Source organism: Balaenoptera acutorostrata, chromosome 11, assembly GCF_949987535.1.
Source record: "Balaenoptera acutorostrata chromosome 11, mBalAcu1.1, whole genome shotgun sequence".
Lineage (NCBI taxonomy): Eukaryota > Metazoa > Chordata > Mammalia > Artiodactyla > Balaenopteridae > Balaenoptera > Balaenoptera acutorostrata.
Genome location: NC_080074.1, coordinates 59414096 through 59426109, shown reverse-complemented (window position 1 = coordinate 59426109; position 12014 = coordinate 59414096). Strand labels below are relative to the sequence as shown.

Genomic DNA, 12014 nt, shown 5'->3' with positions numbered 1-12014 from the left:
CTCATTTCATCTATCCCCTTGCCCACCTTCCTGCACTACACCTCCACTCCCAGGTTATTTGGAAACAAATTACAGACATCATATCATTTCATCCATAAATATTTCTGTATTATCCCTAAAAGACTAGAGCTCTTTTAAAAATATAACCACAATACCATATCACACTAAAAAATTAACCGTAATTTCTTATCACCAAATATTCAATAATTTCGTTTCCCTGATTATCTTATATATCTCATAATTATATAGATTTTCATGGTGGTACCATTTAATTTGAGTCCTCAAATACAAGTCCTGGACCATATAAGTTTCAGTTTGTTGAGACTTGTATGGGCCAGTATATGTCAATTTCTGTGAATGGTTCTTTGTGCTTGAAAAGAACGTGTCCTCTACTGTTAGGCACAGTGTTTTCTGTATGTCTTTTAGGTCATGATTGTTCAAATCTTTTGTATCCTTACTGCTGTTCAAATCTTTTGTATCCTTACTGCTTTGTCTCCCACTATAATTATGGATTTGTGTGTTATTCCTTATTATTCTTTCAATTTATTCATCATTATTCTGTCAGCCGTTGCTTTTTGTATCTTGGCGCTATGTATTAATTTATTCAACAAATGTTTATTAAGTGCTTCTTTGTGCCAGGCACTGTTCTAGTTGCTAGCGATATTTCAGAGAACACAACAGACAGAAATGCCTGCTCTAGTTGGGAGAGAGAGACAATAAGGAAGATAAAGAATTACACACAGTTTAAATTATCTTCCTCATAAATTGAACATTTTAACATTATGAATTGACCTTCTTTATCTTAGTAATTTTTTTACTTAAAGTCTCTTGTGTGATAATAATATAGCTGTAACAGCTTTTACTGAGTTATGTTTACTTATTTTTTTCATCCTTTTGCTTTTATCTTTTCTATATTCTTGTGTTTTAAATGTGTCTCTAAATAGCATATACTTGTATTTTTAACCATTTTTAACCATTTATATATGTGTGTGTGTATATATCTGGACTTATGTCTAACGTTTTATTTTATGCTTTCTTCTGTTCCACTTTCTTCTTCTCTCCTTTCTTGGTTTGTTTTATCTTGTCTTAATTATGCCACTTTTTCTCTCATCTCAGTGGGAAGTTATGCTCTTTATTTTTTTAAATAACATCTTTATCGAGATATACTTCACATGCCACACAATTCAGTGTGCAATTCAGTGGTTTTTCGTATATTCAGAGTTGTACAACCATCACCACAATCAATTTTAGAACACTGTCATCACCCTAAAAGAAATCCACTACCCTTTAGCAGTTACTTTCCATTCCACCTCTGCTCCAAACCCCATCCTCCCCTCTAGACAACCTCGAATCTTTCACTCTATAGATTTGCTTATTCTGGGCATTTCATATAGATGGAATTATGCAACGTGTGACCTTTTGTGTCTGGCTTCTTTCATTTACCGTGTTTTCAAGGGTCATCTGTGCGTAGCATGTACAAGTACTTCATTACATTTTATTGCCGAATAATATTCCACCTTCTATTTATCCATTCATCAGCTGATGAACACTTGGGTTGTTTGCACTTTTTGGCTATTATGAACAATGCTGCTTTTAACATATGTGAACAGGTTTTTGCGTGGACATATGTTCTCATTTCTTTTGGTACATACCAAGGAGTAGAATTGATGGATCATATGGTAATTCTATGTTTAACCTTTCGAGAAACTGCCAGACTGTTTCCAAAGCAGTAGCGTCATTTTATGATCCCACAAGTGGTGTATGAGGGTTTCAGTTTCTCCACATCCCCATCAACACTTTTTTTCATCTTTTTGCCTATAGCCTTCCTAGTAAGTATGAAACGGCATCTCATTGTGGTTTTGATTTGCATTTCCCTGATGGTTAACGATGTGGAGCATCTTTTCATGGGCTTATTAGCAATTTGTCTATCTTCTTTGGAGAAATATCTATTCAGATCTTTTGCCCATTTAAAAATTGCAGTGTCGTTTTGAGTTGTAAAATCTCTTTATATATTCTGGGTACAAGTCCCTTCTCAGATATATGATTTGCAAATATTTTCTCCCATTCTGTGGGTTGCCAGTTCACATTCTTGATGGTGTCCTTTGCAACACAAAGGCCTTTAATTTTGATGGATTCCGATTTATCTATTTTTTGTTGTTGTTGTTACTTGTGCTTTTGATGTTGTATCCAACAAACCATTGCCAGGAAGACTTACACCTATGTTTCCTTCTAAGAGTTTTATAGTTTTACATGTAGGTCTTTGATCCAGTTGGATTTAATTTTTTGTATATGGTAGGAAGTAGGAGTCTAACTTCATTCTTTTGCTTGTAGATATCCAGTTGACCTAGCATCATTTGTTGAAAAGACAATTCCCACTGAATCATCTGGGTAATATTGTTGAAAATCAAATGATGATAACAGTGAAAATTAATTTCTGGACTCTCAATTCTGTTTTCTTGGTCTATATATTTATACTTATGTCAGTACCACAATGTCTTGATTATTGTAGCTTTGTAGCAAGTTTTGAAATCCATAAGTATAATTCGAAATCCAATCCTGTTCTTTTTTTCAAGATTGTTTTGGCTATGTGGAGTTCCTCGAATTTTCATATGAATTTTAGGAACAGTTTGTTAATTTCTGCAAAGAACGTGTGTGAAATTTTGATGGAGATTGCATTGAATCTGAAGGTCAATTTGGGGAGTATTGTCATCTTAACAAAATTAAGTCTTGTAATCTGTGAACTTGGATGTCGTTCTGTTTGTCTTTAATTTCTTTCAGCAATGTTTTGTAGTTTTGGAAGTTTTTTTGTTTTGTTTTGTTTTTTTCCTGGGACATAGTGGGTGTTAAAGAATAGTTAGCTATTGGGTTTTTTTTTGTTTTTTTGTTTTGGCTGTGTTGGGTCTTCGTTGTGGTGCATGGGCTTCTCATTGTGGTGGCTTCTCTTGTTGCAGAGCATGGGCTCTAGGCACGTGGGCTTCAGTAGTTGCAGCACACAGGCTCAGTAGTTGCAGCACAGGGGCTCTAGGGCATGCGGGCTTCAGTAGTTGTGGCATACAGGCTTAGTTGCTCTGGGGCATGTGGGAATCTTCCCCAACCAGGGATGGAACACATGTCCCCTGCATTGGCAGGCGGATTCTTAACCACTGCGCCACCAGGGAAGTCGTATTGTTTTTATATTATTATTTTTTAAAATTTTTTAAAAATTGAAGTATAGTTGATTTAGGGAGTTCCCTGGTGGTCCAGTGGTTGGTTGACTCTGTGCTTCCAGTGCTGGGGGCACGGGTTTGATCCCTGGTCGGGGACCTAAGATCCTACAAGCCACGTGGCAGGAAAAAAAAAAGTGTGAAGTATAGTTGATTTAGTGTTTTGTAGTTTTCAGAATAATAGTTCTACACTTATTTTGCTCCATTTATTCCCAATTACTTAATTCTTTTTGATGCTATTGCAAATGTAATTACTAATTTTATTTTTGGATTGTTCATTGCAGGTGTATAGAAATACAGTTGATTCCTATATCCTGTAGCCTACTGAACTCATTTATTGTAATGGTTTCTTTTTTTCTCTAGTAGATTCCTTAGGATTTTTTATATGCAAGATCAGGTCATCTTGTAAATAAAGATAGTTTTAGTTTTTCTAATCTAGATGCCTTTTATTTCATTTTCTTGCCTAATTGCCCTAGTCAGAACCTCCAGTATGATGTTGAATAGAAGTGGCATGAGCAGACATCCTTCTCTTGTTCCTGATCTCAGGGGGAAACGATTCAGTTTTTTACCGTTAAGTATAGTGCTAGCTGTGGATTTTTCATAGATGCCTTTTTTTTTTTTTTAAATGGCTACTTTTTTTTTTTTTTGGCTGCATTGGGTCTTCATTGCTGTGTGTGGGCTTTCTCTAGTTGCAGCGAGCAGGGGCTACTCTTTGTTGAGGTGTGCGGGCTTATTGTGGTGGCTTCTCTTGTTGCAGAGCACGGGCTCTAGGCGCACGGGCTTCAGTAGCTGCAGCACACGGGCTCAGTAGTTGCAGCACGTGGGCCCTAGAGCGCACAGGCTTCAGTAGTTGTGGCTCGTGGGCTCTAGAGTGCAGGCTCAGTAGTTGTGGCGCATGGGCTTAGGTGCTCCGCGGCATGTGAGATCTTCCCGGACCAGGGATTAAACCCGTGTCCCCTGCATTGGCAGGCGGATTCTTAACCACTGTACCACCAGGGAAGTCCTATAGATGCCTTTTATCAGATCGATGAAGTTCCCCTTTTCCTTGTTTGTTGAATGTTTTGATCATGAAGAGATATTGAATTTTGTCAAATGCTTTTTCTGTATCCATTGAGATGATGATGTGGTTTTTGTCCTTTATTCTACTGATAGGATGTATTAATTAAATTAATTGATTTAAAAAATGTTAACCCAACCCTGTACTCCTGGAATAAATCCCACTTGGCCATGGTGTGTAATCCTTTTTATATGTTGTGGAATTCATTTAACTAGTTGAGGATTTGGGGGTTTATAATCATGAGAGATTTTGGCCTGTGGTTTCCTTTTTTGTGATATCTTTATCTAGATTTGGTTTCAGGGTAATACTTGTGTCATAGAATGAGTTGGGAAGTATTCTCCCCTCTTCTATTTTTTGAAGAGTTTGAGACTGATTGGTATTTTTATTTTTTAAATGTTTGATAGAATTCATCAGTAGACCCATCTGACCCAAGCTTTTCTATGTAGCTAGTTTTTAAATTACTAACTTAATCTCTTTACTTGTTACTGGTCTATTCAGATTGTCTATTTCTTCTTGAGTCAGTTTTGGTAGTTTGTGTCTTTCTAGGAATTTGTCCATTTCATCTGAGTTATCTGATTTGTTGGCATATAGGTGATCATCGTATTCCTTTACAATCCTTTTTATATCTGTAAGGTTGGTAGTAATGTTCCTTCTTTCATTCTCAACTGTACTAATTTGAGTCTTCTCTTTTTTTCTTGGTCAGTCTAGTTAAAGTTTTGTCACTTTTATTTATCTTTTCAAAAATCAACTTTTATTTTATTTTCTCTATTGCTTTTCTGTTCTCTGTTTCATTCATTTCTGTTCTAATCCGTATTATTTCCTTCCCCCTGCTTGCTCTGGGTTTAGTTTGCTTTTCTTTTTCAGGTTATGGGTTTGATATCTTTCTTCTTTTTTATACTTTACAGGTAAAAATTTCCTTCTAAGCACTGCTTTAGCTGCATTCCATAAGTTTTGATATATTGTGTCTTCATTGTGTTTTCACTCATCTTAGTATTTTCTAATTTTCTTGTGATTTCTTCTTTGAGCCATTGGCTACTTAGGAGTATATTGTTTAATTTCCACATATTTATGAATTCCCCCAAATCCCTTTATATTATTGATTTCTAATATCATTCCATTGTGGTCAGAGCACATACTTTGCCCCTGCTTTCCTTTTTTAATTTATTTCATTGAAGTATACTGGATTTACAATGTTGTGTTAATTTCTGCTGTACAGCACAGTGATTCAGTTATATATACATTCTTTTTCATAATTCTTTTCCATTGTGGTTTATCACAGGATATTGAATATAGTTTCCTATACAGTAGGACCTTGTTTATCCAGTCTATATATAATAGTTTGCATCTGCTAATCCCAAACTCCCAATCCTTCCCTCCTCCACCTCCCCTCCCCTCCCCATTGGCAATCACAAGTCTGTTCTTTATGTCTGTGAGTCTATTTCTGTTTCATAGATAAGTTCATTTGCATAATATTTTAGATTCATATGTGATATCATAATGTATTTGTCTTTCTCTTTCTGACTTACTTCACTTAATATGGTCATCTCTAGGTCCATCCATGTTGCTGCAAATGGCATTACTTCATCCTTTTTTACAGCTGAGTAGTATTCCATTGTACATGTGTACCACATCATCTTTATCCATTCATCCATCCTATTCATCCATTGATGGACATTTAAGCTGTTTCCATGTCTTGGCTATTGTAAACAGTGCTGCTGTTAACATAGGGGTGCGTGTATCTTTTTGAATTATAGGAGAACATACTTTGTATGATTTAAGTTCTTAGCTCCTTGAACATATTTATAATGACTACTTTAAAATGTTTCTCTATTATAAAGCAGAAACTAACACACCATTGTAAAGCAATTATACTCCAATAAAGATGTTAAAAAAAATGTTTCTCTGTGAAATCTAACATCTGTGCCCTCTCACAGGCATTTTCTGTTGCCTGCTTTTTTCCTGTGTATGCATCACACTGAACTGTTTCTTTGCATATCTCATAATTTTTTGTTGAAAACCGGACATTTTTGGTATTATATTGAAGCAAGTCTGAATACTGATTCTTGCCCTCCACCACAAGACTTGTTTTGGTTGTTTGCTTGTTTATTTCTTTAGTGACTTGGCTGGGCTATTTTAATGAAGTCTACTTCTCCTACGATATGAAGCCTCTGAGGTCAGTTCTCTGAGGGCACAGCCTTGGACATGCACACAGTCACACGAGATGACAGTGGTTTCAGCAGGGCTCACTTTGACTGTTACCCTGTCTGCCTCTGCTGGTATCATACCCAGCTGTTCTTACCCACTAATTGCCAGCTGATTGCTCTGTAGTTTGTTACATTTGGGGCATAAGTTGGTCCATAGTCTGATCCAATTAAATTTGGGCCCCTTTACAGGGGTTGTTTTTGATGCTACCAGCTTCTTTAGTGCTTACCATCAAATTTTTCATTTTTTTGAATGTGCCCTTAGGCTTAAACTTCCCCATACTCTGTTTCACATGAAATCAGTTCCTTTGGAAAGAGCTTTGGAGCTCTCTGTTCTTATGGATTGCCTCTCCCCTGGGCAGAATCTCTAAGCCCCTGCTCCGGAGCTGGTGTCAGGAATAGTGATCCAGTTCTGTCAGAGTGACACTCCTGGGCAGGGGTAATAGCCTCTGGTCTTCTCAGTTTGCATCTCTGTTGTGAAACCTCTGCCCTTTTAGTGATCTGTGGTGGGATCAAGGCCCAATATTCTTGTCCTGCTGCACCTGAGGTAGAGCCTCTGTCCTATGAGTGGGGCTGGGTGGAGGAAGGGAGTCCTCAATCTCTTGACCACATGCAGCAGGAATTTATTCTCTGCAACTCAGAACTAGAGAGGACTGAGAAATATTGGTGGCCTGCCCCTCTGGTGAAATACCGTATCCCTTGGCTGGATGCTGAGGGGATAGGAAGCCCCGTTTTTTGGACCACACTCACCTGGAGTGGACCATCTGTCTAAGTGAGCTGTGAAGTGGTGGTTGGGGGAAGAGAGGGAGGGAGCAGGTCATGGCCCAAGTACTACACACTTTCACTGTCCAAGATGTAGCAGATTTTCTTGAATAGATGTTTTTTAATTTGTTGTATGTCCTTAGGAAAATTTCCAGAGATTTTAAATGCGAGTTTTAAAAAAATGTTCACCGGTAATGGAATTTCACTAAGGAGTGGGTCTGCAGAGCTCCTCATGCTGCTATTCAGAAGTGGGGCCTCTCTTCTACTTTTAATAGTTACTTTAGAAATTACAGTGGTGTATGCTAAATTTATCAAAGGCTAACATTAATTGATATCTTTGTTCTCTTTCTGAATAATACAAGGACCTTAGAACTGGTTGAAGTTTTTTAAAAATCATACACACACACACACACACAAAGAATATACAGATTTCAAATACATATGAAAATATATATCAAATATGTAAAAGTATGTACATACTGTATTTATATAAAGCAATAACGTGAAACAAATCAGCTGGTTACCTACTGTTAAGCTGCCCAAGTTCAGTTCCTATTTTTTACCACTTACCAGCTGGTCAGCCTGGACAAGTCCCTCAACCACCTCAAACCTAAGTTTCTTGAGCCACAGAGTTGAGATACTAATACCTCCCTTACTGGGTTTCTGTGATAATTAAATGAGCCAATGCATGTAAAGTGCCATATGCACAATGTATGCACAGTGCCTGACAAACTATAAGTGCTTAATAGAAGACAGCTGCTCTAAGAACTAATGGTTAATTGTTGGTGGTAATTACTATTTACTCACCCTCTCTGTCCTGGCAGTTCCTCTGTGACGAGGGCGCTGGTATTTCTGGGGACTACATTGATCGAGTGGATGAGCCCTTGTCCTGCTCTTACGTGCTGACCATTCGGACTCCTCGGCTCTGCCCTCACCCTCTCCTCCGGCCCCCACCCAGTGCTGCTCCCCAGGCCATTCTCTGTCACCCTGCCCTGCAGCCTGAGGAGTACATGGCCTACATTCAGAGGCAAGCTGGTGAGTAATTAAAACGAGGAAGGAGAGACATGGGGAGGGACATGCAGAAGATGAAGTACCGAGGAGCCGACAGGAATGTGTCCCTGTCCTGCCTACACGCTGTCTTTCAGTAGACTCACAGCAGTACAGAGACAAAGCCACAGAGGGCCGGCAAGACCTGGACCCTCAAATATGGAGTGAGACCAAGCCTGGGGTGATGCCCCAAAAGAAAGCAGGTAGGCCCTTGTGTCACCTGTTCCATGAAACATGTCTCCCATTTCTTCCCTTCTCCAGTGTTACTGTCCTGTACACCCAGGGGTGTCTTGTCCTTAACAGTCCTGACTGTTGGAGTGGGTGAAAAAGTACTACGGGCCCTAACCCCTTAGTAATAGAGGAGAACGAACCCCATGCTATTTGCTCCCTTCTGTTTCTCCCGTCCTTTCAGGTTCTCCCTTGTTCTCTGTATTCCAGGAGCAAGCCTAGCCAAGGATGACGGTAAGGAATCAGATTTCTGGAAGATGCTTCACGAACCAGAGGAACAGGCGCCAGAGAGGGGGGAGGCACAGGCTGAGGTGAGAGCCAGCTTCCTAGCCGTTTCTCTGATGAAGCTGAACCTGGGCTTTGGGCTGGAGGGCCACTCAAGCTGAGGTCATTATGATGAGATGACCTCCATTTACCTAGGGATGCAAGGATTTACCCAGAGTCATTGCTTTAAGAGTATGGTTGGCATGCATAAGCCTGCGTACTTGACTCTGCCCTTTCCTTCTCATCAGGAGCAGGAACCAAACCTTGAGGCAACAGATCCAGCGCCAGGCTCCCATGATGGTGAGTGAACCCTCCACGTCTCCTTTACCGCTTGAATGTATTCTCAGGTTCTGCAGGGGGCAGGTGGGGGGTAGGGGTAGAGCTAGAGCACTGGGAGGGAGGTCGGGCAGCCAGGCCAGCAGCAGATTCCTTTTTATGGGGGCGCGTGGAAGAGCAGGGGACTCGGCAGCTTGTTAGCGTCCTCCTCTCTCTCTCGCCTGTGAGGCCCCCTTAGGCCACGTGAGCGCTCTCTGGAGGGGTATGTTGGGCCCTATCTCTCAGACTGGACAGGTAGCTCTGCAGGCAGGGACCATGTCCTTCCTTGGCCTCCTCAACTCCTCTCCTTAGGAAGTAAAAACAGAATTAATTTAAGACACAATGGGTCCATTCCTATTCTTCCATCACAGATTTTCAGAACAACGTGCAGGTCAAAGTGATTCGGAGTCCTGCAGACTTGATTCGATTGATAGAGGAGCTGAAGGGTGGAACAAGAAAGGTATGGGCCCTGCTCCAGGGAGGGGTGGAACCTACCTCCCTGCTGGGAGCATTCGGAAAACCACCCCTGACCTGGGCCTGACCTGGGCCCCAAAGAGCTGCCTCAACTTCCTTTACTCCTCCTGAGTCCCCCGCTACCACATCCCTGTTTGTCTGCCCCCCACGTGTCTACAGAAACCCCAGCCATCTACCATCTCCCTCTTTCTCCCGATCCCCACCCAGGGGAAGCCAAAGGCAGGCCAAGAGCAGCCTGGAGACAGTGCTGCAGAAGTCCCTCCCAGGGGACCGGAGGTGAAGGAAAAGGGTGATCCAGAACATAAGAACGAGGTGGAAGAAGAGGAGGACGATGAGGATGAAGAAGATGATGAGGATGAAAGGCAGTTGCTGGGAGAATTTGAGAAGGAACTGGAAGGGATACTGCTCCCGTCAGACCGAGACCGGCTCCGTGCGGAGGTGAAGGCTGGCATGGAGCGGGAGCTGGAGAGCATCATCCAGGAGGTGAGCTCCACTCTTCCGCCTGCTGCTGCCGCAGCTGCCAGCGCCTGTGGGCGGGACAGGCCCAGGGACCGGAGGAGAACAGGGGCAGCACCTCGCCTGCCTGGGACATATGACCTGGCGCCCTGAACCGCTAGTTGCTTACTTAATTAAAAGGGGGGATGGTGGGGAAGGGGTCAGAGAGAAGGATGAGACTGAGATACTACTCCTCCATGGAGCATGGACTGCCCCTCACACTGCAGACCCTTGACTGTCCACCCCCACCTTGGGCCTCCCAGACAGAGAAAGAGCTGGACCCAGATGGGCTGAAGAAGGAGTCGGAGCGTGATCGGGCTATGCTGGCCCTGACATCCACTCTCAACAAACTCATCAAAAGGCTGGAGGAAAAACAGGCTCCAGAGCTGATGAAGAAGCACCAGAAAAGGAGAGTTGTCCCCCAGAAGCGTCCCCCATCCCCCCAACCAGCAGGTGAGAACTATCAGACAGGAAGGAAGAGCCAGGTCCATCATCTTGATCCCTTCTGAGAATGCTCACTCTTTCTCTCTTTCTGGGATACTGTTCTCACGCTTGCCTTCTTCCCAACACCTCTATCCCTTTGCCTGGTTACCTCCTAGTCGTCCTTTTGGGAAGCAGCTTTCAGAGGCCACAGGGCCTCTGGCTTGCTTGCATGACTGTTTTCCGGCTTGCTCCTGTACATCCAGTGCCTAGCACTTTGGCCGGCACCTCGTGGGTGATCAGTAGATATTAACCGAATGAATGATGTGAGCCTGTGTGCGGAAGACCGCACGCCTGTGTCAGGTGCTGCCTGTCGATGGCTAGCACTGCGCAGGGAGCGGCCCCAGCTATCAGGGTGTCAGTGGGGCAGCCCAGCTGCTCATAAGCCAGCAGCCTGGACAGACTCGAAGTTCCCTTCCTCTTGCACCCCTTGTGTCCATTCCACGGGGCCTATGGGTGTGGAGACCAGGCATTCCAAATGGAATGTCCTAGGTTCAAACCTTCCATCCCATTATCTCTATTATAAACACTGAAATGTCTTTTGAGTCCCGACATTGTGGGGTGCCAAACCAGTTTTCCAACCTGCTTCTTAAAACAAACTTCATTGCAGGCCCAGGTGGCCTGATTTTTGCTTCAGAAAACAGTCGTTTTCCTGTAGGTGATGGGCAGAATTATCAGGTCGGGAGGGAAGAAAGGAGACTGAAGTTGGTGGAGGGAGCTTTATGGGTTGCAGTGGGGTGGGGTGATGGGTACTAATTTATTTTGAGCACTGGCTAATATACATGTTCGAGATGGAATAACTGCCGAAACCAACTGATGGCTTAGGGAGAGGCGACCACCACAGCCCCTCACCCTGGAGTCACGGCTCTGCTTTGTGTCTCCCTGTGTGTCTCCCCCTCTAAGAGGAGGATCCTGAGCACAGAGTCCGGGTCCGGGTCACCAAGCTCCGTCACGGAGGCCCCAATCAGGATCTGACTGTCCTCGAGATGAAACGGGAAAACCCACAGCTGAAACAAATCGAGGGGCTGGTGAAAGAGCTGCTGGAGAGGGAGGGACTCACAGCCGAAGGTGGGCCCTGGAGGGCGGGCTGGATTCAGAGCTGTTGGAAGGGCTTGCTGCCGAAGTGGAGGGGCTGGGAACCTCGGCCGGGGGCCCGGGGGCAGAGGACCTGCGCTGAAGCTCCCACCCCTCCTCTCTATTCACCAGCCGTCCCGATCCTTTCCAGGCAAAATTGAGATCAAGATTGTCCGACCGGGGAATGAAGGGACTGAGGAGGATGCACGCTGGCTGACTGATGAGGACACGAAAAACCTCAAGGAGATTTTCTTCAATATCTTGGTGAGAGGCGCCCCGCCCGCGAATCCTGGACCTCCAGCCTTCCCTCTCCCACAACCAGCTGAGGTGTTGAGGGTGTGGTTGAGAATCCTCCAGGCACCTCCCAGCCTCGCCGCTGGCTCAGCCTCAGTTTCCTCATCCGTAAGATGAGGC

The 12014-nt window shown here is 43.2% G+C and overlaps 1 protein-coding gene across 4 annotated transcripts in view; it reads left to right on the top strand.

Moving 5' to 3' along the window:
- The window catches only part of OS9 (OS9 endoplasmic reticulum lectin), a 31028-nt gene that overhangs the window by 18087 nt on the left and 927 nt on the right, over positions 1-12014 (top strand). The window contains exons 6-14 of one of the 4 annotated variants that reach the window (XM_007179689.2): positions 8048-8258; positions 8372-8473; positions 8709-8809; positions 9011-9062; positions 9449-9537; positions 9759-10034; positions 10310-10499; positions 11430-11594; positions 11752-11864. In XM_007179689.2, coding sequence (XP_007179751.1) covers positions 8048-8258; positions 8372-8473; positions 8709-8809; positions 9011-9062; positions 9449-9537; positions 9759-10034; positions 10310-10499; positions 11430-11594; positions 11752-11864 — 1299 coding nt within the window. Of the gene's footprint in view, positions 1-8047; positions 8259-8368; positions 8474-8708; positions 8810-9010; positions 9063-9448; positions 9538-9758; positions 10035-10309; positions 10500-11429; positions 11595-11751; positions 11865-12014 lie in introns of all 4 variants that reach the window. The other 3 variants (XM_007179688.2, XM_007179691.3, XM_007179690.2) reach the window with 3 other exon arrangements.